Source organism: Cyanistes caeruleus, chromosome 6 (assembly GCF_971803275.1).
Source record: "Cyanistes caeruleus chromosome 6, bCyaCae1.hap1.1, whole genome shotgun sequence".
NCBI lineage: Eukaryota > Metazoa > Chordata > Aves > Passeriformes > Paridae > Cyanistes > Cyanistes caeruleus.
This window is the reverse complement of record NC_141706.1, coordinates 35,338,336-35,365,754: the sequence shown is the minus strand read 5'-3', so window position 1 is coordinate 35,365,754 and position 27,419 is coordinate 35,338,336. Positions and strand designations below refer to the sequence as shown.

General features: G+C 38.5%; 1 protein-coding gene and 1 long non-coding RNA gene across 13 annotated transcripts in view; one reads left to right on the top strand and one right to left on the bottom strand.

The window, feature by feature from the left end:
- LOC147652596 (uncharacterized) overlaps window positions 1–11,836 on the top strand; it is a 46,483-nt gene extending 34,647 nt beyond the window's left edge. The window contains exons 8-9 of the long non-coding RNA XR_015288762.1: window positions 3,849–3,958; window positions 11,462–11,836. This is a non-coding gene — a long non-coding RNA (uncharacterized LOC147652596). The remainder of the gene's footprint in view (window positions 1–3,848; window positions 3,959–11,461) is intronic.
- The window catches only part of DCAF5 (DDB1 and CUL4 associated factor 5), a 69,257-nt gene that overhangs the window by 4,021 nt on the left and 37,817 nt on the right, over window positions 1–27,419 (bottom strand). For all 12 annotated transcript variants that reach the window (XM_086895842.1, XM_086895850.1, XM_086895843.1 and 9 more), the window contains 2 exons: window positions 15,239–15,305; window positions 4,263–4,390 (listed from right to left, as the gene is read on the bottom strand). In XM_086895842.1, coding sequence (XP_086751968.1) covers window positions 4,263–4,390; window positions 15,239–15,305 — 195 coding nt within the window. The remainder of the gene's footprint in view (window positions 1–4,262; window positions 4,391–15,238; window positions 15,306–27,419) is intronic.

The following is a 27,419-nucleotide window of genomic DNA, read 5'->3' as shown; positions in this document are numbered from 1 at the left end:
ATGACAATGTAGGAAAGAGCTTTCTCTCAGGGAATCCATGAGAGAGATTGTTCATCTGTGGATACACCAAATTTTTTAATAGAAAAACAGAACTCTACTTGCTGAAAAGACTATTCTTGGGTTGCTGTCTTCCTAATGATGTATGTAGCGTGTATTCAGTACCTTTTCTCACAACCTCAGATTTTCTCCCCCTTTGTCCCACTACTGAGTATTTCAGCAAACAGATCAGATCTTTTTTAGAAGCATGTAAGTTCTTGTAAATGCTCCATACTGCGTCCTTAGGCAGACTGGCATGCCCCTCTGTCAAATAATCTTAGCAGTGTTAGATTGATCACTAGGTTTTATAAAGCCTTTTTTTTTTTTTAATTTTTTAAGCAAGAGAACTAGAAAATGCTTAGGTCTGGTATGAACCAATATGAATGGAGGAGAGGTAGTCTGCTCCGAAGTTCCTCTGAGAAAGATTTGTTTGTAATGAAATGAATCTAAAAAGGTACATAAAGTGTGCACAGAGATATTCTACCTCCTTGGTAGCACTACCACATCTTTCTGCTCTCTGCAAGCATCAGCAAAAACAGAGCAGTATAAAATATTGAAAAAATAGCTACTAAGAGTCCACAGTGAGGCTTTTTCCATCCAAGAGAGATTTGTTCACAGAGAAGTAAGTAATAAAGAGAAGTCAAGGGAATTGAGGATGAATACCTTGTTTGTATGGGATCAGTTGTCTCTGGAGAATGATAGCCATTTTAGATATTTTGTTATGAGGGCGTGCAAAGGCCTGCCAGAGTCAGAAAGAAATCAGACTAGGAATCTGTCCTTGGCAGAACGGGGAAGTATTTAAACTGGTATCAACTGATCCAGTGCTCTCTGTGGCATCTGACATGGGCTTCTTGTAAATGGAATGCCTTGGCCTTTTTCTCATCCTATGATGCCATGTCGAGGAATAATGTGATCAAATTGGAGAAAATAAATTGGCAAATCAACCCACTGAAGCAACAATTTATCAAGAAGTTCTTTCTCTGTCAGAAGATTAAGGAGATGAATATTACTCACTGATGACCTGAGTACAGATATAGAAATAGGAACAATAACAGAAAATGGGAATACAAAACTGCTTCTCTGTTTCAATAGATATCTATTGGCAGCACCTTTGAATTGCTTGTATTCCAGGGTGGCAAACCCACAAATTTTAAAACAAAAAAACAGTTATGCCTGTAGCGTGAGAATAATTAAAAGCAGTTAGATTATCTGATTAGGCAGAGGCAGATAATCACAATGACAATAATCTGTCACCATAGCAACGTGTGCAAATAGACTTTGTTATCTCCGAGACACTTAGGATTTTTAAACAAATGGGACCCACAACAGTTGTGCTCTGTTACACAATATTCCATTTTCAATACAAAACAGATTTTTTTTTCTGAAAATTGTTACGCACTTCATCTATTTTATCTTTCCTGGAATTGTGTCCTAACTGCATAATTCTCTATGGCCCTTCTCTAAACCCAACATCAGAGGGAATGCCTCACTTATTTCTTCTGCAATGCAATCTGTTTTCCTGCCAGCACATCCCAATGTCCTGCACACTTAACTGAGGGGAAAATGGTATTTTTCTGTTTTCTATTCCTTTAGCCCTTGTGGTGAATGCTTGATGCAAATGATTATTTTAATTTGCAGCTGCACTTTTTCATACAATTTTACTGAACTTCAGTAAATGAAGGGCAATGAGCAATTCATTTGGGTTGATATGTCCACCCCACCCTGTCTGGAGTCAAGGCTCCTAATGTTTTCTATTAATAAGATTGTTGGGTCTTATTTTTGGTCCTAGCAGAAATCAAACCCTAAACCAATGAATTACTGAATTGTATCATCGAGGATGCTTTATAGCAAAATAAAACTAAAAGCATAAAAAAAACCCAACCACAAACATCAAAACCATTCCTGTGAATACTACTTTTTTTCTGTGGGGCTAGGCCTGAGATGAATTTGTATCTCATTTGCAATCAGCATTAAAATAGCAAATGTGTTGGCAGAAGCTCATGGAATTATTGAACGGCTTGATGCTGGTGCTATCAGTTCCTCCCTTCTTGAGGTACTAAATTTAGGCCAGCTACTCTAAAAATTAATAGCTCAGACAAACAACTACTTGCATCCACGTTTTTAACACCACCATGTCTCTACAATTGTTTCTACAATTGCAACCAACCACAGTGAAGTTATCTTCTGTGATTGAATTCCAGAAAGGGTTTTAGAAGACACTTGAGGAATGATAAAAAGGACACTTTTTCGGAAAATGATTAAAAGGAACAAAATAAGAAAATATAAAGAATTTAACTATGATTTTTATTTATGGTTCTTTCTCCTGTCATCTCAATTTCCCTGAGCAAGCACATCAAGCATTTATATAGGGGAAAGAAACACAGCCATGCAAAGGACAGCCTTGTGTTCCCAGCTGTTTTTAATCCAGTAAATGGCCCCTCAGAACTGCTGGTGCTGTTTTTCCTGTTTTGCCCTTTTGCTAGTGGCAGTTACTAGTCTCCAACCTATCCACAGAAGTAGCTGGAATGAAGAAGAAAGCACCTTTGTACAGTCACCTGCAAACTGCTGTGCACTGCAGTAGCTTTAGAGAGTGAAGTCAGGCAGCTCAGACAAGACATGAGCACTGAAACAAACCGAGCCCCAAACAAGGCACATTACAGGTTGAGACAAAAGGACATACAACAAAAGGGTAAGAAGTTCTGGCTGGCCAACAAACTTAATACATTAAACACCTTTCTCTTAGTTTGTTTTTAGCTTTAAATGTCTGGGGAATTCAGTTCCTTTGAAGCAGCTGCACAAGTTCCACTGAACACACAGTGACACAACACGAGTTCTCTTCTAAGGAAGCGCTCAAGCAGAGGTGTCTTTGAAAGAGTTACACAACCTGTGACTGCAGCCTTAATCAAACTAACCTTTTAATCACTAGGCAAAAAAAAAAGTCCTGCCAAGGCCCTAGCAGAAGTACACAAAAGCAACACAGGGGATGTTTATACCAATGCTAATCCAACAGTCTAAGCACACTCATGCAGGAAGGATTCATAGGGTGAAGGGTCAGCAGATCTAGAATCCAGAAGGCAAAATTCAGGCTGCATGAATCAAGTTCCCAAGAAAAAAAAAAATGTGCCTCTGGCAAAACTTGTTAAACAGTGGCAGTTTGACTGCTTGGAAATTGAAAAATCAGTAAGCTGCTAAGACTGTTCAATGCACTTTTGTTCAAAGCCTGTATTTAATATATTTGTGATCAAACCTGTCAGGCAAGCATAGGTAAAGAAAAAAGAACTGAAGTACCAGGGGAAGACAGGAGAGGAGGAAAGCTGAACTACAGTGAGGACCCACATGCTGACAGTAGCTGTAATGTAAGCAATGCAGAAGGGCATTAAGCCATGGTCTCAGGATTTTGGGTCAGTTCTGATCTGTAAGTTGCACATCACTAAAAAAACTTCTTTGTAGGACAAGTTCATGCTGTCAACTTGTACCTGACAAAAGCATTTACAATATTGTAACATTATTTATAGCCACATGCAGGTAAGACTTTCATGAAGTCATTCAACAAATAGTTAGGATAAATAGCAGTTCTTTTTATCCTACTTCAAAATTAAATGGTTATGGCTTTTTTCACGCTGTTTGCAGACCTAAATTATAGCAAAATATCTATAGCAGCAGAATACAAATCACATTAGTGTAGCATAATTCTTTGCCTTCCCAACCTTCAAATAACAAAATTGGTTTTGCCTTGGTCCCACAATATTGACTCTGTCTTTCCTTAAGGAAAGAAAATTTCAGAACCTATCAAAGTTTCTTATCTCTTTCAGTTCCACAGAAAAAGGTGAAAAACTTCCTAAGAGTACTGTACATTGTTAAAGGATTCAGAAAGACACTGCACAAAGTATTAAAAGTCCTTCCTCTGGAAGCCACAGAAAAAGTATGGTGAATTGATTCAAAGTACAAATATTATAGAAGTCCTTCTGAGGCATTATTCAACAAGGTCAGTCTAGGCTAAGGTTCAACAATACTCTTTGGAGATACTTTTATTACATTTTAGACCAGAGTATCATAAGCTGTAGTAGCAGATCATATTACAACTGTAACCAAACTCACCCAAGCAAATGAGACAAAACATTTCATAAAACAATAAGAGAAGAAAGGATGGGTGTGAAATAGAATGATGCTGAGCAAAACAAAGCATTTCTTCCTAAAAGAACACATTTTCTGGTAACTAATCTTACCTTTATAATCTTTTCAACTCCAGAAGAACAGATCATGTAGGTGTGAGGATTAAACCGCACTTGGTTTACAATTGACCGATGACCTTTTAATACCATAAAAGCACCATTGACGACCCTGCCAATGCCACCTAGGGGAAAACAAGCACACATGAACATGAGTAATTAAATCTTCACATTATTTTCAGTCATAGCCATTTCAATTCTGTTATATTTGACAATGCGCTTCAGCTTTATTTTGCACTATTTTAAGACCTGTGTTGGTTGCAGAACTCCAATTTTATGAGTTATGCCCCTATGAGAAGCTGCAAGTTTGATGAAAAGCATCCTTCCTGCAAATTAAGACTTTAAGGCTTGTTTTGATTCATCTAAAAAAATAATGAAGGTTTGAACTAATATGACAAATATTCAAATGAGAGCAACATACATAATGAAATCACCAGTGAAATCTAAGGCATAACAGACATTTTGTAAATCTGAAGCAGAGACAAAGGAGTTGGCTTTTAACAGTGATACTATTTTTCAAATTTATTTTTTAAATCAGCAATTTATTACTGTCACAGTTGACTCTAGTCTGATGAATAGGAAGGACCTGAAATAACACATCTGAACAGTGGGTTATATCATTCTTTGTCACAAGGCAGTGAATTAGCCAAAGTGGAATGCTTTTGTGCTGTTGGTAAAACTCAAAACAGGAGCCAATTAAATTTTCTGCTTGGTCATTGACTCTTACTAGGTCTATACACCAAAGTAAGAAACAGTCACACAGTATTTTTTTTATATTCATAGACTCACACAGTTAAAACTACAAATTTGTTAGAAAGCACACCTGTGTATCTGAATAAACAAGTGCCTATCAACATGCTATGACTTAACATTTTCAGTGAAAGAAAAAACTTTTAAAAGCTGGGAAGTAAAAACTGACAATCACTTCAGATGAAAATCAACTTGCTATTTAAAACTTCATAGGTTGTAACACTTTACAGAAAATTAAAATAATTTCACTAGCTTTTATGCTACTTATAGTCATCTTTACACTAAATAAACTTTTTGTTCCTCCTGTTGAAAATGTTTGCTATCTTCCTTTGACCTCAAAAGAAGCTATTTCAGCTGAAATAGTTGCTGATTTAAGCTCTGTGTTGAACAACTTGTGTTCTAAAATAGAGTTAGAGTTCTCCTGTAAGTCACACTTCCTAAAGAAAAACTTGCATTACCACTGAAGAGTAACAAGATAGAAGAGTCAAGGAAAAAAGAAAAATTAAAAAACATTCTCATATTACCTTCTATTTGTTAGGTTACACAAACAATGAAAACAACTGCAGCTACTGAGCTTGTGTACAGCCCCTCTCCTCTTAGAAAGTGTTCTATCCCTTTCTCTCATTATACCTGCACTCTGAAGAGCTGACTGATATTTAGCAGGGAGAGCAAACCATGATAAGGATTTAGAAATGAGTCCTTAAAATCCAGAGACAGATATTTTATTGCTCCTGGAAAGTGTTCTGCTTTGCACAATTTTTGCACACCAAACTGCTGTCTCATGGCACCTTGGGATAGAAAAACAAAGTTCCTGAGAAAGGAAAAAGTGATGGCAAGTAACTCCAGGGACCAAAATGCATGGCTCACCACACTGAAACTGCACTGAGACCAAATTACTTGCAGCAAGTTCTCTTATTTGGGTACACTTGTATTTTCTGTAAAGATTCAGGGATACATTCTACCTTCAGCCACTGGAGCAAGATTTCACCATGGTCAGCAAATATTACTGAGAAGTAACTGGTTGGAGAGCAAGTTCATTAAATGCCAAATTAACCTCTTTTGATTTTCTTTCCCATTTTAAGAGATTGCTCAAGTCCTTTCATTCTGCTCATCCTGCTAGACACCTATGGGTGATGGTAAGTTGCCCTACCCCCACAGAGTTCCTTCCAGCCAAATCAGAGCTGTCAGTCCAACTGTAATTACCAAGCCAACAGTAGATGGTTACATCAACACCAGCTCTCAACACACCTTAACCTAGCAGAAGAATATTCCAAGAAAGAGGGCCTAGGGAATGAAGAGAAAGTTCACTTAGGAAATGTTTCCAAGCCTGTAAGTGATGTCTAAAACAAGTTTTAGCTATCCATGGACTGTAGCTGCATGAATTCTGTACTGAACAAGAAATATGCCCTACAAGTTACTAACAAAAGAGTCAGAGGGACTATGAGCAAAGAAAGGATTATAATGGAGATGAAACAAATACCATATATCAGTATCTTGGGCTGCATTTCTCAGTCAGTCATTGGCCTTTTATGGTACTGTCAGCAGTGTGAATTAACTCATGGTTATTTTCCTAGTAGAACAGTGAGAAGTGTCTTCTGGCATTAAACTTTTGAATGTTTATCAATAGACTAAGAACAATGTATGAAAAGTGGTCAGCATGTCACACGTAGAACACAGGCTGCCTAGCCTGTAGTCAGATTTATCCAGTGTCTGAAGCCCAGAAAAGCCAACCATATCCTGGGCTGCATCAAAAGCAGTGTGACTAGCAAGTCAAGGGAGGTGATTCACCTCTGCCCTTGTGAGACTGCACCTGGAGTACTGCATCCAGTTCTGGGGCCTCCTGCACAAGAAACACCTGGAAGTGTATTTCTGGGTCCAGAGGAGGGCCACAAAAATGATCAGAATGAAGGAACACCTCTCCTACAAGAACAGCTGGGAGAGTTGGTGTTGTTAAGCTGGGACAAAAGAAGGCTCCAGGGACAACTTATTGAAGGACTTATAAGAAAGACTTATAAGAGAGGGGATTTATAAGAAAGGCAGACAATTTTTACCAAGGCCTGTAGTGACAGAAAAAGGGGCAACAGCTTTAAGCTGAAAGAATGTAGGGTTACATTGGATAGAAGGAAGGTGTTTATTCAAATGAGGGTGATGAGACACTGGAACAGGTTGCCCAGAGAAGCTGTGGTTGCCCCATCCCTGGAAGTGTTAAAGGCCAGGCTGGATGGGGCTTTCAGCAAGCTGGTCTCATGGAAGGTGTCCCTGTCTTTGGCAGAGGGGCTGGAACTATATTTAAAGGTCCCTTCCATCCCAAGCCATTCTATGATTCTATGGTTTTACAATTCTATGAAGGAACTCCAAAGATTTCTGATTTAATATTGAAGTTCCCTGAACTCCTTTTAAGCAGGTATCAGTAAATTCAGGGAAAGCACTGTAATAGAACATACTTGCCTCCTCTTAAAATGAAGGTGAAATTCCTCACAAGGCTCCTTAAAAGAATTGCCCAGCCACATTAAATTGCCCCAGGAGAAATATAAATCTTAGCAGTCAGCTTTTACCAATGATATGGAAGGTTTTAATAATTTAAAGCAGAAAGTATTGACTCCAGCAATACTCTCATAATCTTTGTGTCAAATATAATAGACTGCCCCAGAACCTCATTTTTGGACAATCCCTTGCTTGATGCAATTTTAGTCCACCAACTCCAATGTGCTTAAGCAACATCTCTAAGCAAGCTCTTAATGCAGTCTTCTACATGCTTATCTTGAAAGCAGTCCCTCTATTTTATAGTAGCCCACCACAGCTGTCATCATATTACATCAGTAACTGCATGGCAGAAATCTGCCTGTGTCCAGACATATCTGGAATCCCCCGGTCCCCCTCAGCAGAGGCTTAGCTGCAGATGAACAGCCTTTATCATCTCAGACTGTGAGCTAAGTCATACTTGCTCATCTCTGCTGGAAAAAGAAAAAAAACCAAAGTGCATCTGTACATTAAGTGGAGGCTACCCATAAAATGTTCAAATTCCCTTTTTTTTTCCATATAATAAATTCCATTTCCTTTTGCTGTCTTCCCTTGAAACGGTATTTTTATTTGAACTGTTTCAGCAGAATTGACTTCTGCTATCCTAAAACCACTCGAATTTTGCTTTTTACATTTGGGCGGTTTTTTAGGGTTTTTTACTTATTTGCTTTTAAATTTAGCAGCATGCATGGGTTCTGCAACTCTAAGCACAGCAGTTTTTATATATTCTTAGCTAGCTCCAACATATATAAGCAGTCTTCATACAGAAGCCATTAGCTTACATATCTGTTATTAATAATAGATAAAAAAAATAAATTGTAAAGTCTTCAGAAGCTGACTATGCCAATTTTAGAAGACTTATAATTTTATAACCTCTAAGTACTGGAAGGAAGAGATGGACATGTTCTAGCTGATTTTGCAATACCCAAAAATTGCCATGCTTAAAGGCAGTCCTGAGTAGTGGTTTAATGCTCTAGCTGTGCTGGTCAATGGGGTTTTTTTGGTCTGCTTTTATTTGATAATCAAATTGAAATGTCAAGAAAATCACTCTTAATTTACACCCTGCAAATAAGTGTTCCAAAGAAGAGCAATACAAAATCTCAAAAAGTCCTTTAAATAATATCCTACTATGATATCTGACCAGCTGAAAGAAATTACTTATAAAAGGTTAAATCTAATATGTACATTTTAAAACAGATTTCCCATCCATGTTTGACAAGCCTATCTTTGCAATACAAGCCTCTCTAGGCTCCTGTACAGGGGAAGGACTAATACAATGTTTTGAAGTAGTTGATGTCTACTAAGCTGCCAAAGTGATTTCTTCTTGGTTTGCTTTATTAATTTATGTTTTAAATGTTAGGCTAATGAACTGCTACTTAATTACGTGGTTTTGTAAATACTTATGTGAATGAGCTGACATTTGACATATTGCAAACATGCTGTATGGTACATCCCAATTTGTTCTAAAAACTCTAGTAACTTGTAACAAAGAAGAATGAGATATTTAGACACCAGTCTGGCTTCAACTGCATGAGTTCTACAACAAAAAGCAGTGTCTAGAAAAAGCCAGAATAATTAATTGAAGGATAAAGAAAAAGCAAAAGTGATAGATTACTAAGAAAAGTATTCTAGTGCAGAAATCCTGTGAGAATGTTGAACAGTCTCCAAACTAATGGAAGCTGCATTACTCCAAACACTTAAAAAACCTGTCAAAATGCCAGAGAACTTGTTGGGATAAGGAACTATCCTCCACTGGCTCTGTAAGTGAGGAATTAAATGACCTCACTAAGAAGTCTTTTCTATCTAGGACACTGGAAAAGAAATCCCACTGTTTGTTCATATAAGGTAGAAAGACATTACAAAGACTAAAGCATAACTTCATACAAGCCTTGTGAATTACTCAAAGTGCTGAAAACCCCTGAGAAGAACCAGATATTTGCAGCTGGTGCCAGTGTGCCATAACATACCATTCCACTGCAGTACTTGGCACTACAGTAGTAGCTCATTTAAAATTAATTTAGTTTTCATTAATAATAATCCAGGGCACATTTAGATCGTAGGCCACTACTTCGCATTTGAATCCTATGAGATCATGATGTGCTAACAAAGATAGATACCATAATTTGGAAAGCAAATGCACAGCACAATACAAGCAAATATGCACAGCATAAAGGGCCTCTGCCTTCAGTGCAGCAGATTTTGTTTAGGTACCTTAAAGATCTCTCTCTGGACACTCACACACTTGTATTTGTTTCATACAATGGATGCCAGTAGATGGCTTTGCTCCTCAGAGACCTAAGGAGATCTGAAATCTGCACAGAAGTTAAACAGAAACACTTTCACCCTGAGACCACAGGGCCTTGCAGCATACCTTCTTCTGGGATCAGGCATCTGACTCCAGATCTGGCAGCAGCCAGGCTTACTAAATGTTTCTAAACAGCACAAGCAAAACTGACTTTGGTCATTCTTATATCAAATATGGGGTGAGAGCAGGAAGAGGTGGCCAAGATTCCATCTCCTCCTAGCATGGTAAAAGGAGACATCAGAAGTACCAAAAGTGTCCCCTCAGAAGAGGGCAGCTCCAACTCCATTTCCAGACTGCTTCCTTTGACACCTTTGACTATCCTCTCCAGCTTCCAGGTGAGGTGAAAGGATCAGCATGGCCTTACAGAGCTCGAGTGAAAGCACAGAGAGCAGTCTCTGCCTCAGACAACGTGCTCTTCCAGGCAATCAACTCATTTGCTGGGCCTATGCCTCAAACCAGCCTCACAGTGGTCTTGGACCTCTGTGGAGGTTCCAGAAGCCAAAGAGAAAAGTAACATTTAAACATTTAAAGACCATGCAGAAAGCTGTAGTGGCTATTTTTGGATGTGTATTTTCTCCCTTCTTTTGTTGCTTCTAAATATCTGCCATATAACTTATCTATCCCAATCCTCCCCCTGTTGTTATCACCATTGTAGCTGAACAACAATATGAAAGCTAAGACAAAATTACTATAGAAATAAACTTTGGCAGACCTTTTCCACTCTGTTCCCCTCCAGGTCGGACAGACACTGCTTTTTTGGTGTGCTTAATGGCATAGGTTGCAGTAGGTTTACAATCTTATTGGAACAATGCAAATTACCACCACCTACAATGCCTTCTGAACATAACAGATATAAAGTAAGCAAAATTCTCTCACAATCAATAGCTGTGCTTGCTTTTCTGTGTCTGGGTTTGGGTTTTTTTAATGGAAGTGTGGAAAGTACTTGACTGTGCATTTCTTTTGCACTGGTGGCTGCAAACATTTTCAATACAACCAAGAGAAAGGAGCTTTGGTACAATTAGATGCCAAACTGCTAGGGATTAAAGCCTCTCCCAGTGCTCAGTGTTATCTTCAGCTTCCTATTCCTGAATTAGATGTTAAACACACTAAGGCTGATGAGAGAAACACTCAATGCTGAATCTTCTTTCACTTGTCTACAGCACTACAAAGCACCCAACGCTGCCTTGTTTTCTCATAGATGACACTTGGCCTGTACATTCCACAGGTCTGTGGTACTATTACAATCCAAAAAATTACACAGAAACCAGTCCCAATTCCACCTAATACAAGAACCTTTTCTACAATGACCCAGCACTTTCTCACTGTGTCAATCAAACAACTGTTCCATAGCACAATATGGTCAACACTGACTGAAGAAAGAGAAACTAGTCCTAAAAGTAAAACAGTCTATATCCCAAGACCACACCTGAGAAAAATAATTTTATTTAAACACCACAAACCTTCCAGAGCATGCTCCCCACTGGGTCAGATGGCTTCCCCCTGCCTCAACCAAGTGGTATGCATATATATATATATGCATATGTACCCGCACATAAAATATCTCAAAAGTAGCTAAAGACATTAAGTAACACTTAATTTTTTATTCATCTTCATTTATCAGCCCAGAACTTCGAGAACTTAAACTAAAAGCTGTCTCCAATGAGATAGCCCTGTTCAAGTATTGTGAAAAGATCTGTTCCTGAATTCTTCAAGCCTGAAGAAGTACTGGCATTTACAAAGAGCAAGGAGGAGGAAAAAAAGGAAGAAAAATTGCATCAGTTCTGCTGAGCATTTGTGCAATTAGTTCAGTAACTGGACCACAATGACAGGCCCTTTCTTGCTTGCAGTTACAGTCAAAGGCAGAATTAAGAAGTTTTGAAATGCAGTTTGCTGTTCTGATTTAGTAAAGTTTTCCAGAACCTGGTGACAGCCTGCTCACGTGAACTGAAGGATCCCCAGCTGTCTTCTCAATCATAAATAAATACCATATCCCTCACACAGCAGCTTTGAGCAATATTTCAAAAGCAGGAGTTGCACAGATGATTCAGAATAGGGAGTGAGGAATGTAAACTCCATTTTGAAAACTTTTGGTCTACTAAACCCTCTAATACTCCACAAGACATGTCAGGCTCTGTCTTGAACAGGGGTTCTTTACCAGCTAAAAGACCATGTTTATTGGTTAGGTTTAATAACATCTTAAGTGCTTAAATATTAATAGGCTTGCTGGACAAGTCATGTAGGACTGATGTCTCTTCTCACTTCCAGCCTGCATTGGAGTCAAGTAAAACTTGTGGAAACTTAAGACTGCTTTTCTTCTGCCAGACTTATGTATTAACTTTGCTAGAAGCTGCCTCTGAAAAAAGCTGTGATACTTTCATGGATTACTTTAAAGAAGAAACTGGCTAACAAATTCATGAAACATTTGGCAATTACTTCTAAAGCACAGTGGAAAGCTGGATGGAGATGAAAGTGGAAAAATAAGCAAACTATTCCATCTTTAAGAAACCACAAAAGGTGGTAAAAAAGTATCCAGCCTTCTGGAATAGGAAATCCTGGCCTATTCAGAATAATCTAAGACTATAGAGGGAGACAGTCAGTAAAACTCTTCAACAGAATAGCTTCCTAAGCAATTTAGGAAACACCTTTTTTCACATACCTCCCTCTCCCAAAGGCAGCAAAAATCCTGACTAATTATTGGACCAAACAAAAGAGCTTGCAGATTCCAGCTGATTATGGGAATGATTTATTGCAACCTACTGGAAGAACACTTCTAAAATATGACTACCTGAAAAAAAAAAACCAGCAGAACTTCTCCTATTCTCCTTGAAAAACACCAGCACAGGCAATCGCATTTCTCCAACTTGAAATATGTTTGCAACTGTCTGACTGGCACATTCCTTCACATTGTTCTTCATCTTTTGTTCACTAATGTTGCTAACCATTGGATAACCAATTGGTGTACCTACGCATAAACAAAATAATTTCAGAGCTGTTGTTAAGGATGCAGCTGTTTAAAAGGATACAAGCTTGCAAAAAATTCCCTATTTTCAAATAACTGATACAACTTAAGAGAGTTGTATCACAAATATTTATAGCAACACAATGTCTGAGTTCAACCGGAAGGCAGAAATCAGTTGGAGAGATATTTTTATTTAAAATACCAACCAACGGTACAGGACATTACATCATCCTGTCTAGTTTGCACACTATTTTAAGTGAAAGACCACATTCCACTCTCTCAGATCACATACCCAAAGGCACTCCTATTTTAGCTAGAACACAAGAACAAGGAGTTTTCCACTGAAGCAAAAGCTTTCCGAAGTCTCTACATCCCTATGGCAAGACTATTTCTCCAAGAAGTAAGTGCAGCAACCTATCTCTCTGGCAATTATTCTGAACAGCAAGACAAGATTTAAGAGAGGACATTTCATCACATTCAAAATGGGCACAACTCTTCAAGAAGAGCTGAAGGAAGACAAGAAAAGCTTCAATAAGCCTATCAGAGATGATCTGGATGCCCAATTAGTTATTTGCCACAGAAGCTGACCTTTGAGTCTAACAAAACAAACCTTGTGAGTTTTGCTAAAACATTTCAAAAAGAGAACTGTTCAAGTTACAAGACATTAAGACATACACATTCCTGCTCCTGGAGCTTCTGATTCGTTAAGCAACCACTGAGGGCAATTGATATTAAGTAAATAATTTTGTAACTGAAATGTTGCAAGTGTACTGACACCCTTCCTGAAGTTACAAGAACCAGAGACAAGAAACGTGACAAAAACACCTATGACATTGTTTTGTGGTAAATTACATATAAAATTGTAAATTTGTTTGATCAAAATGTATTACCTATTTGTAAATAGCAACTATTTTTGAAAGCATGTATCTTTCTTACATTGTTTTACTTAGCAACTACTCTGAAGCAGGTTATTTTGCTGAACAATTATTTTGCTTACAGATGCAGTATTAGCTAGCATCCTTGTGCAAAAGTCCCAGATAAAAAGTTTGACACATGGAGGTGTGTGGGGAAAAAAGTTTTAAAGAGCATCACAGCCATAAAAAGAAAAGAAAAATAAATAAAGAAAATCCCAAGTCCAGATTTTACAAAGGAAGTCAGGACAGTATGATGACACATGCAGAAAATGCAATTCTACAGTCCATACAATAAAACTTACAAACAAATAACTAATTTTAACTTACGTAATCTTTGTTTTAACTGAGGAAAAATCCATAAATAGTAGTAAATCAGTGTCAAATGTAAAAGAAAATCACACAAAAAGAAAAACTCTATAAACTCTATGTAAAGATAGAAGGCCAAGCTACTGATATTTAGCAGGACTATCTTCAGGATTGTGGACTGCAACATGGAATGTTGGTTAACTAAGCAAAACCCCCAAAATTAGAATGCCATTTTCCTCAAAACCCTGCCATTAACCAAGGCTATTCATCCTCTCAGCTGTGGATTATGCAGCTGCTATTAACAACTTTTGAAAATGAAAAAAAATAATTTAATTTTACCTCTAACACAACTTGTAATTTTCTCTCACTATTGCTTAAAGCATCTGAGGCCACAAGATAGCCCTCAGTAATACTTAATATCACTGAAAGGTACAGGTCAAAGAGTCAGAGCCACTGAAAATGAAAACACTGGTACAGTTTTGTGTCTTGTCTCTTTCCGTTAAAATTCAACACCCTTCTACAAGTGCAGTGATTTGTTCCAACAGAAGAGAGATGCTGACATTGCATGGCTTAGAGTGTCATACTGCCAAACCCTACACCCTACTAGACCACATCAAATTAGACACTGACCAACAGTGGCATTCACAATACCATTGTTGCATCACCCCCTCACTGCTGCTTTTCATTAACATATCTCTCTTTCATACAGAGCTGTGCTACTGCTGTTTGCTTCCCATGTCTGCCCCAGCATGGGAATGGGTCAGAAATTAGTCAAAAGCAGCCATTTCCACCAGCTGATAGTGCTCCTCCACCCAGAAAGTAAAAAAGCATAACTCTTCTGCACTGGAAATCAGGGGGAAGATTTTGGTATAAGAGCAATGAGAGGGGAAAGGAGATCAATGCACAGGAGCTGTAAGGAGCACCCTGTGAACCCAGCACCATTGCATGCTGCAAGCTTTATTATGGGAGGAATGATCATCACATGAGAGGGAAAAAAATATAGAAAATCATTATGATAAAATATTCAAATGGCATTGGTCACTGTTAACCAGACACTGGATCAGGCATTTGTAAACTCTCTCTATCCAACTTTCCTCAGAGTTGCTCTAGATTCACAGTGTGAGTGAGAACAGCAATTTTTTTTAAAAAAAGCAGTCTAGTATTTGTCATACACCTGCACCCCCACTCTTCCTTCCCCATTTAAAACAACAAAACTTACCTGCTTCTGGATCTGGAGGAATCCTCCACATATACAAATTGAAGTCATCAGAGCCCGAAAGGATGTACTGTTAAGAATAAAAATAAAAGCAGTTTATGATAAAGTATCACCTGAATTATGCGATTTTACTATTGATCTACTTCCCCCAAACCAAAAATGAGCAAGAAAGGATAATTTGCATCATTCTTTTCACCTCACTGATCTGTTTACATTTAAATGGGAATGAAGTACCAGCACCAAAATGTTGCATGCACAAATGGACCAAAAGCATACTTCATCTATCTAATGCCTACTGCCCAAAATGTATGTTTGTTTTGCTAAATAAGGCTATGAATTTTGGTTTGCTTTAATATAAGTATGCCTAGATCTAGATCATACTCTCTATTTTGCAGCCTGCAACTCTGGTCTTTTTTTGATATCCAAGACTTTCATAGTTTTTTCTAATCTCCTGAACTACCAAGGAAAACTCCATCAAACACATACCTAGGAAGGGAGCTGCCATGTCCATTACACACAAGCATGTCCATTACTCATCAAGCCAGACATGTCTACCAAGACCATCAAAAGTCAGTCACTGAGAATAATCTTGAACACTAAACAAAAAACAAAGCTAAACATTCACTGTCAGCAAGTCTCAAGTGGTTTAAAGCCCCCCCACTCCCCCTCACATTTATCACACTACTCATTTTTTTCCTGGTCATAGCTTCGCTGAAGAGATGGAAGGCTGCCCTTTTTCAGCAGTGCACAAATGATAAACAATCTCTTTATTGTGCAGAACTTCAGGCAATATGCAATTTAAAGTAGCTTAATACACTACAAGCATGCACTGGAATGACAGGTGACATTTGATGTGGCAAAAAGCTTATGCCTCTCAGTTCTAAGAGGCCACAAACTGTGCCTTACCTCCAAATACTTATTCTCCAATAAATGACAGGGAGTACAGTTTATTTCTCTCCCAAATTAGAGATTAAATGACACGTAGTGGAACCAATGGCAGATTCCAATTCCAGTTATACTGGTGTAGACAGTGTAAATCTCTGTCCCTCCACTAATGTTAGGCTGCAGTTTAATCAGTACAGTCAAGAAGCTGGGTTTTACATTTTATTATTATTATTAGGTATGGGGAAAGGGAGAAAAATAAAGAAATTAAGCCAGTTTGTCCCTTTTCTGACCTTTGATGAGAGACAAATTCTGTTTTGCTTGGCTCAAATATAACTGGTTTCTGCCTTTCATTCTTCAGGGAAATAAAATCATCAGACAAAGTAACACCAAAGCAGTTAGGAGACAAATTCTGGAATAACACATGACTGAGAAGCACATAAAAAATATACACTATCATAGAAAAAAAAAAAAAAAAAAAAGGCTATCATTTGCATAAATTGTTTGCAATGCAAATTCCATTAGTGCAGTGTTTGTATGTTTCTCTTCATGAAAATGCAATAACAAACCACTAAAATCCCTTCTCTGGTTTCCTGCTATCATAATCCAAGCATTCTTTTTACCCCTCATTTTTAAGAACGCAGGATGTGAGTAAGCACTCATGAATGCAATTCTGTTCATTTTCTGACAGGTAAGAAGCACTGATCAAACAAAAGCTCCTTTAAAAGCTTGTGCACACTAGTACAGAATCACTCACAAACCCACACTTTCCAAGTCAGAAAGTTATTTCTATAAGCCAACATGTTCAAGCACTTAGGCAATTTACCTTCCAAACTGACCTGATGGTGCCAGGAATATGTGCTTCCCCTTTCATTTGACTGCTCATAAATGTTAGCCCACAGCAGGCTGAGCCTCTGTGCCAAAACTCCAAGGATTAGAGCTCATATAGGAAACATCCCAGCAATTAGAAAGAAAGCGCCTCTAATATGCTGTGTTAAAGAAAGGCTGAGTGGAAAAAAAAAAAGTCTCATTTATATAGAGATGCTGCCAATTGTTACTATTTATTACCAAATTGTGTTGTTGAAGAAACAACTAGTTTGCCAAGGACACATGACTGAAAACATACTTTAAACTAAAACACCTAGAAAATCTTGAATTTATGACCATACCTTCATTTATTTAATTTTCTTTTACATATCATAAACCAACAATGATAGGGCCCCGAAGTGACAGATTTCAGATATCCTGCATGAGGTACACAGGACAGAAAAAACACATTATGTACGTGCCAGGAACGGAGTGCATGTGAGAACCTTCAAACCTGCTTCCAAAAATTATTTGCAGAGGAACACTCTGTGTATCCTGTAAGACTCAATGGCCAATTGTGCAGGAAGTCTCATGTGTCACTGCCCACAGAGCAATGTACTACCTGCAAAGACCATTGACCCCAGTATGCTCTGTCTTGCTTTGGAGATAGCAAAATTTAGAGTGCCCTTGCATTGATGGGTGGTAACAGCAACTTGATGCACTGTCAGGAGTGTAAACAGGAGGTCAAAACAAATGATTATTCCTCTTATCCAGCATTTTTGAAGCCACACCTGGGGGCTTGTATCTGGCTTGGGTCCCCCAATACAAGAATGACACTAACAAATTAGACAGAGAGTGGACAAGAGGGCTGCTGCAGCTGAAGGCCCATGATCTGCAGAGAAAACCTAAGGGAACTTGTTTCATTTAGACAAAAAGGAAGGGACAGAGTGGACCTCAACAATTTCCCACTCTTCAAGTGAATACTGAACAGACAGGGACAGACTCTTCTCAGAGGCATGCAGTGGATACCCAGGAAGCAACAGTCACAGCAAGGGAAATTCCACCTGAGCACAAAGGAACAGCAGGTTCAGGAGCATAACAAACACTGCAACTCAGCCCCAGAAAGATGGTGGAATCTCCACTCTTGCAAACCCAAAATTTACCTCAACAATTCCCTGAGCAATCGGATCTGACTTTGAAGATGCTCTGCTCTGAGAAGCAACTAAGTCAGGTGATTGACAGAGCTCTCTTCTGACTGATTTTTTTCAAAGATTACCAGCATAAGAAGGGAAATAATTGTCTTTGTGGATTAGGGTTGGGTTTTGGGTTACAGGGGGGAGGGGAAGGAGGGGGGAAGAAGTGAACAGTGTCAGGAAAATGCCCACCTGAAACCTTCATGCTCCATCAGACATCACAGGTTCATCAAAGTACTAATGGCAAGACAGGCCAGAGCGACAGGATCTGCAGTTCAGCACATGGACTTGCATAACTTAAAGTGATCACAATTTGGGGAATTTAAAGGAAGAAGTTGACAAAGTACCTTAAGATGATTTATAGAATCATAGAATGGCTGAGGCTAGAAGGGACCTTTGGAAGTCATCTGGTCCAATCCACCTGCTCAAGCAGGACCACCTAGGAACTGACTTCCCAGGATGTGTCCAGAAGGCTCTAGAGTATCTCCAGGGGCAGAAATATTCAATCCAATCCTACCTACTTAAAAGGAACATGAAGTCCTTCACTTCATTACCATTTTCAAACCTAATGACATTTGCACGGATCAAACACACTTGACTAATGCATTCTGGAGTGAATTAAGAGAAAATAAGTAAGAATGAATTAAACATCTGCAATGCAATTATGTCCAGCCACAGAACAAGCTCAGCTCAGGATGTGAGCTGAAAAAGTACTTACGGCTTTAATCTTGACACAAGACAGCCATTAGTAAATGCCAAAAGCATTAACTGATAAAGTCATGTACACGAGTTTGATGTTGTAAGCAATGTGCTGTGAGTAGTGAACTTTTTATATAAAAATTAAATTTTATCTTGATGGTTAGGTCTGCCAATAATCAGCATAAATTGATCATATTCCACAAAATACCCAAGTACTTTCTATCTCTGCCATTACATTGCCACTACTGTAGCAGCCAGCATTGTTTGCTGCTCTCTTTCCCTGTAAGGATACCTTTGGGGTACTTGTTTTCCTGCTGTTCTCACAACACAGAATTGAATTCCCAAATGCATTCCTTTTGTCTTTTTCTGTAAGACCAGGTGATATGGGTCTGACAAGTAGAAAGCAGCTTTTCTGGTCAAGATTAAGAGACTTTCAGAAGAACAACCTCATGACTGAAGCCACTGCAAGAACAATGTGCCACATAAAGCTTCAAGGGTGGACACCCAAGCTGCCAAAGTCAGAACCACACCTGATGTCACCTGCATGACATTTGGAAAACAATCCTCAATTCCAACTAGTACTCTCTGCCCAAGACTATCAGAACCTAAGGCCTCTAGAGAGCACAGCTGGATTGAAGTTACATTTACAGGACATTTACAGGACCATTTGTGATTTTTTTTCTTTGATATATTCATTATTAATACAACAATAAGCCAATAGTTTAAAATAGTTCACAGTTGTAGAATAAGGATTAAGAAAACTAAAGTCAGTCCCTACTGCTAGAAAAGTCAAAGAAATAATTACTGTTAAATTCACCAAACTCTAGCTAATAAGGCTCAAATCCTGAGAGAATGGAGCAGACTTTTTTAAAATGAAGGAACAGAAAAGAAGAAAATAGAAGGGCTTGAGAAAGGGTAGATGAAAGACAGTTATCCTGCATATGGTTAGACTCCACTTTAATTGTGAACAAGGATTTTTGGTCCTGAGGGGATAGATTCCTAGCAGAGTACCTTCTATTCACTCACTTAAAAGAACAAAAGCCCAGATAATCAAATCACAGAGGCAAGCCAGGGGGAGGCAAAAACATGTGCATTCACAGAGACAACTAAATAGCTAAGACATCAAGCTCTGTCCTCCTCCCACTCTCCCCCCCAAAGACAAACTCAAGCTGAACAAAACCTCAAGAACCACTGCAGCGCTGAGTTAGGAATCAGACCAGACCCTGCATGAGGAGCTCAGATGTTTGGGGGGAACAGACCAATATTAAACCCACTTGTTTCATTGTCTGCCTTTTTTTCTACTGTATTTGACCAAGACTTCAGATTACCAACATTTACAATATTCACATGAACACAAGATCAGACAGAAAAACCACTTGCTGTTAACACTGGAATTTTTTTAGAAGGCCAGAGTCAGCTTCTATGCCTAGCTGTTAGCAACAATGACAGGAAAAGGCTTCCAGATGACTATGAGCTGCTGATTCAGAAGTTTGCCTTAGAAGGAAGAAAACTCTCAGGCATGGTTAAAGTCTGCTCCTGGGAGAAAACACCAATTCAGTTGGAGTTTCAAGTAGGCATAAAATGCTTAAAATGAACCACCATCAGGAATCTGAAAGAATTACATCAGACTAGCACTCCCCACTCATTCCACTGTAACTCTTCTCATTTTCTCTCTCTCCCCAAGGAAATTACAGCAGTTGATATAAATAAATGAGGATCAAATCTGCTTCTGTAGTCTAGTAACAGTAGCATTAGCATTGCATTTTGCAGAGTACTACCACTCTGGGGAATTTATTTTTTGTTCATAGCACTGCCAGTTTGAAAGCTTTCAAAATCCCACAAGCTACATTTCCTCAGGTGCTACTAAATATGGATTGTTTCAATAAAATTTTACCTAAATCACGCCTTATTTTAGTCTCCAATATTCACATTTCCTGCTCCCATAAAATGTTGTATGACTTATGACCTATATCAGACAGATTTTTGAGCTTTTGGCCCTAGATAAAGGACTAGCAGACATGGATCTTGTTTCCAAAAGTATCAGCAAGTCTCTTGAATGGTCCTACTAATGTAGGGGAGAACAAGAAGAATGTAGAAGCCTGTCTTAAATGCACAAATCATAAAGCACCATCACCACATAATTATAAATCTTTTGCACAAACAAAAGATAAAGGCACAGAAATTATAACCATTTTAAAAGTAAGTACTGGTAAGTTACTAGCAGGAAAATGCTTGTCAGACTCGAATTTCATGCTGCTGTTCACAGCTTTGAAAGAGATTTCTTAAATCTCAATTCCAACTCACTTGGGCATGTCTGCCCTTTTTTCAGAGGGGCCAATGAAACTTGGGACAGAAAAGATCAGACCAGGCAGAATTTTTCTCAGGGTTTTAGTAAAGTGTCCCTTAGCTTCTTCAAGTAGTGCAAAAAACCCACATGCTGGGGAAGAAGCACAGAGGCACCCAAATTTGAAACAGTTAGGCTGGTGCTTTGCATATATTCTTTAAGAGACAGGATGTACAGGCCCTCTATTTTACCTGTAACATAACACAATTAATGGGTGAGGTGTAGACTTTTGGTTCTTTTTCTACAACAGCAGATAAAGAATCTGGTTTGGGGCAGTCTGCTAGGCTCAAGTCTTAGTTCCTCAAGATTTGCACATTGTTTCAGTGGTGGAATATGCACTGATAAGCATCGAGGAAAACACAGTTTGACACGAAGCATCACTGAAGTCTGAAAAATACTGTTTGCCTAAAAGAGACTGGAATTCACAGCAATCAGCTGTGGAAAAGGAATCCATTTACATGAAGAATATAAAAGCTGTGTATTTATGCAAGGAAGAAAGGTTTCCTAAGTAAACAGTGCTTATGCCATTTTGCTCCTTGTGTCACTTCTCTGTCTCTAAGAACTTCTAAGCCTAACAGCCAATTTCAAATTTAATAAAGAAGCTGAAGATTCCAGAATTATGGATTGTCCAGAAATATTCTTTTACAAAAGGGCAGCTGTCACACAGAGGGGAGAGAGATACTTTCTAAGTGGCCACTAAAAACAAAGCAGTACTGTAGTTACACCTTACTAACTAAACATCAGGAAACCCAGAAGGGAAGTCATCCTTGACCCAAAAAAATTCCAATGTCAACACGACAATCTGCTTCTCATGGAACTATTTCAAGGGGGATAAGCAAGCTATTAACAAAAAGGAGCAAAGTGTAAGAAAGCTCTCCTCATACACACATGTATATTTGTGTGTGATTGCGTGTATATAGATATGTATGAATATGAAAACCACAACCACAGTGTTATACATTACATTTTGTATGAGAAGTATTTGACAGAACCCAAACAAAAAAATTTTATAGCTGCTTCCAGACCTTTTGTGCTGTCAAGACTGCTCTACACATCTTATAAAAAAAGCTTCCCCTGCTATTTTTCCATTTTTAAAAATTACTGATAATTTACAATTTTATCATAATTTCATGTTGTCTGAATTTCCTGCAGGTAGAAAACCCACAGATTTACTTTCAATTCATCTTTATTGTTAAGATGGGAAACAAAGTGGGGACACAACTATGGAGGAGGAAAAGACTTTTTCCTATTCCAAAAGCATCAAGAAACAAACAGGCAAAGAAACAACAAGGCAAAACAATTAAGGACAACAGTCATTTAGTCAAATTTCTTTGCAATACCAGATCTGTCAGGCTGGTACCTTTGTGGTGATGAATCCAGGTGTTGATAAATGTAGGGGTTTAGTATAGAATTCCCACTGAGTACAGCTTGAAAGACTTCTGTAATCATCACTAGCTGACTTCCTCAGCAGGTCTGTTCCCACCCACACGTCTTGTGCTAACATTGGAACCCCTAACAGCAGAGGTCTGATTCAGCAGCTACAGCAGTAAAACCTCATACAAATTGTCATGAGTCATGCCATTATATAGTATTGCCATTTATGTATTTCAGCCAGATTCTATAGGGTCAGATGGGTGCCAGCACAGCCCAAGGGAAGTACAGGATGTCCCCTCAAGGGCACACTGCCTTGTTAGCGAGCTCAAACTGCAAGCCCAGTCAGAGTGGCTGCCTCCTTGTAGCAGCTCTCATTGTCACCAGCTAGAGAGTCTTCTCTCCAAGGCAGTTAACCAGGAGATGACAAAATAATGAGCAGTCACCTGCACAAGATACTAACCCCTCTTATTCCTGTCTTTCAAAGAAAAAAACTAAAGTAAGAGGAGACATAACTGGGGAAGTTTTCTCTGAGATGTGTTTTGGAAAACTTATGGCTAAGAAAAGAATTTGCCTACAAGGTATCTACACAATTTTTTATCTTCTACTTTATAATAAACTCTGGGGCACAAATTATGGGGCTTCATTTCAATATTAATGAATTCAAAGAGGGCTCACAACACTGTGAAAACAGACATCTTTTTTCACACTAGCCAGGACAGCCTGTACTCTCTACATACTACCCTGTACTCTTTGAGAGTGTTTTTGAAGAGGCTGAAACTGGCACAAAAAACAGCTTAAAAGTTTTCCATCTCAGCCTGACAATCAAACAGGTGAGTCTAAAAGGCTTTTTAACAACAGAAGCTTTGTTCCTCAGTAAGAAGCATGCCTATCTCATGAAAAAGTAAAGCTGTGACACAGCAGACTGGAGAAATACAAATTGCTTCTAGTACATAAATTTCCAAGCCAAAAATTTGTGTTCCCACTCCCTAAATGCCTAATCTTACAAGCAGCCAACTCTGTGTGGGACAGTTTCAAATGCTTACAGAAGCATCAATAGGAACAATCCATCAACATTTTTACAGCTGCCTTTTTGTAATGCAGAAAGGCCATAACAGGAATTTTATTAATGAACAAAAGCAACTTAGTAATCCTTACTGAGGATTTCTGTGGCAGGGAAAATATCTCTATTACATTACTAACAAACCAACAAGTTTACCTGAGCATATGAGAGGTACTACTAGCTACAGATCTCCCGTGACATACTATGAGGAACACAAAGCCTGCAAAACTCAAAGTCTCCCGAGTCTGAGTTCCACTCCACCAGAATTTAGCTTCAGTATGGGTCCTTTTGGGCTTATGTATTGCTATGCAGATGTCTAAAAACCTCTCCCAAGGGCTTACAGGAATGCAAGAGAAGGGAGACAGGAAATGGGGCTGGCAGGATGCACTAGGAATGGGGGAAGAGGCAATCAGAACAAGAAGGGTTAAACAAAACTTATAGCTCCTGCTGTCAAGACCTTAACTCTGAAGAGGCATTTCCCAATGTCAACTAGCAAAAACAAGGGGGAAAAAAATGAATAAATAATTTCACTGCTAGATAAATGTATTATGCATATAGCTGGAATTTAAACTACTATTTAGTTAAAGCAAAAACTAAAATACAATGTCATCAGTAATTCTTGGAAGCAACCAAATGTAAGACAGAGTAAGACATCGATTTTCTTTTTCTCCAAGCACAGCAACATATTTGCACACCGAATGCTTTTCATATATTAAGAAATGCTGACTACAATAAGCTTCTACTCATTAGGAAGTCTTCCATGCACAGGAAACTTACAATATATTCTCTAAAAGAATAATTCCCTTTCTTCTTGCTAGTTCTTAAACCTATACATTGATAAGCACTACTTCCCATTATAAATGACCTTCAAATTAGATGACACACAGAACACCACTGAAGAAAACTTCTCTTTCTTTACAAAGGCAATATACAACCATACAAGACCCCTGGCACATACACAGCTAACCTTGTTTTTGGAAGTGTTACATTCACGTAATAATTCTGTCCTGCAAAAAGATGGCTTGTCCCTAACCAGGGCTATTTAGAACACAGATTTCAACATAATGAGGGTTGTAACTTTATAGGGAGTTGGAGCAGCCCTGCAGTACCGTGAGCAGTGCATTCCTGAAACTCTCCTGTACCAGTGTAATGTCAACAGAAAAGGCTGAGTGGTGATGTAATGTCTGAGGGCATGCCAGAGTCAAGACACTTTTTGTTTGATTCACAGGGTACAAGTTATTTCTCCCCACCCCCGCCTTTCTTAAACAAGGCAATACACAGTTGATTTTACAACCACAAGTGTTATAGAGCCTCACATTATCTACACAGGGAAAAAACAGGAATGAACCGATAGCATTCATCATTGTGACACAGGCAACAATTCTTGAGCAAGAAAACCTTTTGGACTATTTTAGTTTGGAGAGTGGTTGTCTTTCGTGGTTTCCTTCTGGGCTTTTTTTTTTTTGCTGTTGCCCATCACTATAGCCTCTGAGGCTCCTACACGTAAAACCACATTTGAGTACTTAAAGTCCTACAATACTTTCTGTATCCTCAGATACAAAAAGATATTTTCTGTACCAGTCTAGCAACTAAAAATCCTTAGTATTTAATCAACGTTTCCCAAATTCTAATGCTGACAAGAAGACTAGAAACTCACCCAGTACTGTGACATGACTAGAGAGTCTCACACATTTAATATTTGTACACTTCTGCATACTAAAGTCAGTGGGACTTGGGTGTATAAATAAACTGTTTCTAAAATTCTGGACCTGGATGCCCAGAAGGATGAGTAAATTACATTCTCATACAAATCTCTCCAGCCAACAAAGGCAGTGGGAAGCTGAGAGTCATGCTTGATCCATCCAGCCTATCTTACCCTTCCTCTCTTTCACAACTGTATGACTCAAGTGAGCTTCTGGATAATGCAAACACCGTACCATTTTGAACCTATTTATCAAACATCAGAGCTCTTCTTCAAAGAGTAGGAAAATTGGTGTCATGTGAATTAGGTCATTACAGCAATGACAAGGACAAAAGAAAATGTTCTGAGAGGAGCAATTGAAGGTTGTTTTAAATGGGTGCAAATAAAATAACAGCTAAACAATGTCTCTCAAGCTTTGGTAGTTGCAAGATTCAAGAAAGGCATGATTGTGGCATTTCTAGGAAAAATGCTTGTGTATATATATATGTGTGTGTGTAGATGTACACACACTGCTAATTGACTTTGAAATTAGGCTCACAAGGGCTAGGACAATCACGCTTTTGGAGGAAAACAATACTCTGCAAAGCCACAGAGAGAAACAAAGTTGTTTATCCTCTAAGATACCTGTCACTTAGCTTTGCTGCAACCCACAATACCTGCAACAACTCAAAATCACATAAGGACTTTATAATGTGTTCTTAAACTTCAAAATAAACCCCAAAAGTGAGTCTTCCTGCATTTTGTACCTTAAAGTATTAATGATCTATCATTCTTTGCCAAGAGGTTTCAATCTACTTGCATCTCAGATGCTCCAGGAAAAGGATGTGGTATACAGATCACTACATGCCTGCTGGTAGCAGGCTTCCCTCTAGAGTGACACATCAGGAGTTCTGGCTCCAAGTCCTTTTGAGTACCTATCACAATCTGTGAGCACTAAAAAAAACAATACTGAGAAAATACTAGAAAGTCTAACCCCCATCAACAGACAAACCAATCAAACTCTTCCCCAACTAGCAGTCTATGTTTTGTTTCTGCAAAGAAATTCCATCAATTTAACACACATACCTTGTCAAAGTAAGAGAAACACTTTAGTCATTTTGGGAACTTAAGCTTTAGCTTCTTAAGATACGAGGGTAATCTTCAAGAGAACTCTTAAGTTGTGTGCTTGCAGCTCAGAATCTGCTCATTTCTGCCATACCAGAGCACAATCCATATGGAACAGGGTGTTATTTACCTTTACTGCAGATTTCCACCACTGTATTAAAACAAATTTCCAAGGGCAACCCAAAACTAACTGTTATGGGGTTTTAAACCCTGATGGCCATAATTTTCAAGAAAACTTCCTGTGAGCAAACTGTTTTCTATGTACAAACTTCAGAGAAAGATTAGCAAAGGCTATAGTTCTGTGAGAAGCTGTCTCACAGAGCTGAAAGGCCATCTCTCCATCTCTCATCCATCTTCTGATCCCTATATCACATCCAAAAGCTTGTCAGAGCTCTCCAAGTGTCAGTACAAGTCATTAACCCAGGAAAAGAAGTAAATGCTGCTGCCAAGTTAGGAAGTGGTATCAGTGAAAGGTCTTACATCACCTCTGCTGGACAAGAAAGGCCTCCCCCTTTCAGCAGTTCAGTTTTTTTCCCAAAGCAATTGCATTGTAAGAACTGACAAGTTAAGGATAATCCTTTCTTATTAGAGTTAAAATACAGAGATACAACTTTATGAGATTAACTACCTGTGCAGACAACACACAATAGTTTTTGAACACAGGAGACTCCATTTTTAATTAACTGTGCTCTGTAAGAAAGGTAAAACCTAAGTATTTAAGACAGTTTAAAAGAGAAAAAATATCAAGTTGGCAGTTTAATAAAAATGAAAAGAAGAATTGAAGACAGAAAAACAGAGGTTCAATGTGAAAAACCTGCTAAAGAAGCCTTCCTACCAAAAGTGCCATTCACCATTTGAAAGCAACTTTCTTATCCACAAGTCCCTTCAAATGAGCCTTAGTCGACACAAAATTTTGATCCTATGAGGAAATACAACCAAGGTATTCTGTGAAGCTTACTTTGCATGGATCCCAAATGAAAGACATTCTTTATAAAGGCTAAGAACAGCAATATTAAAAG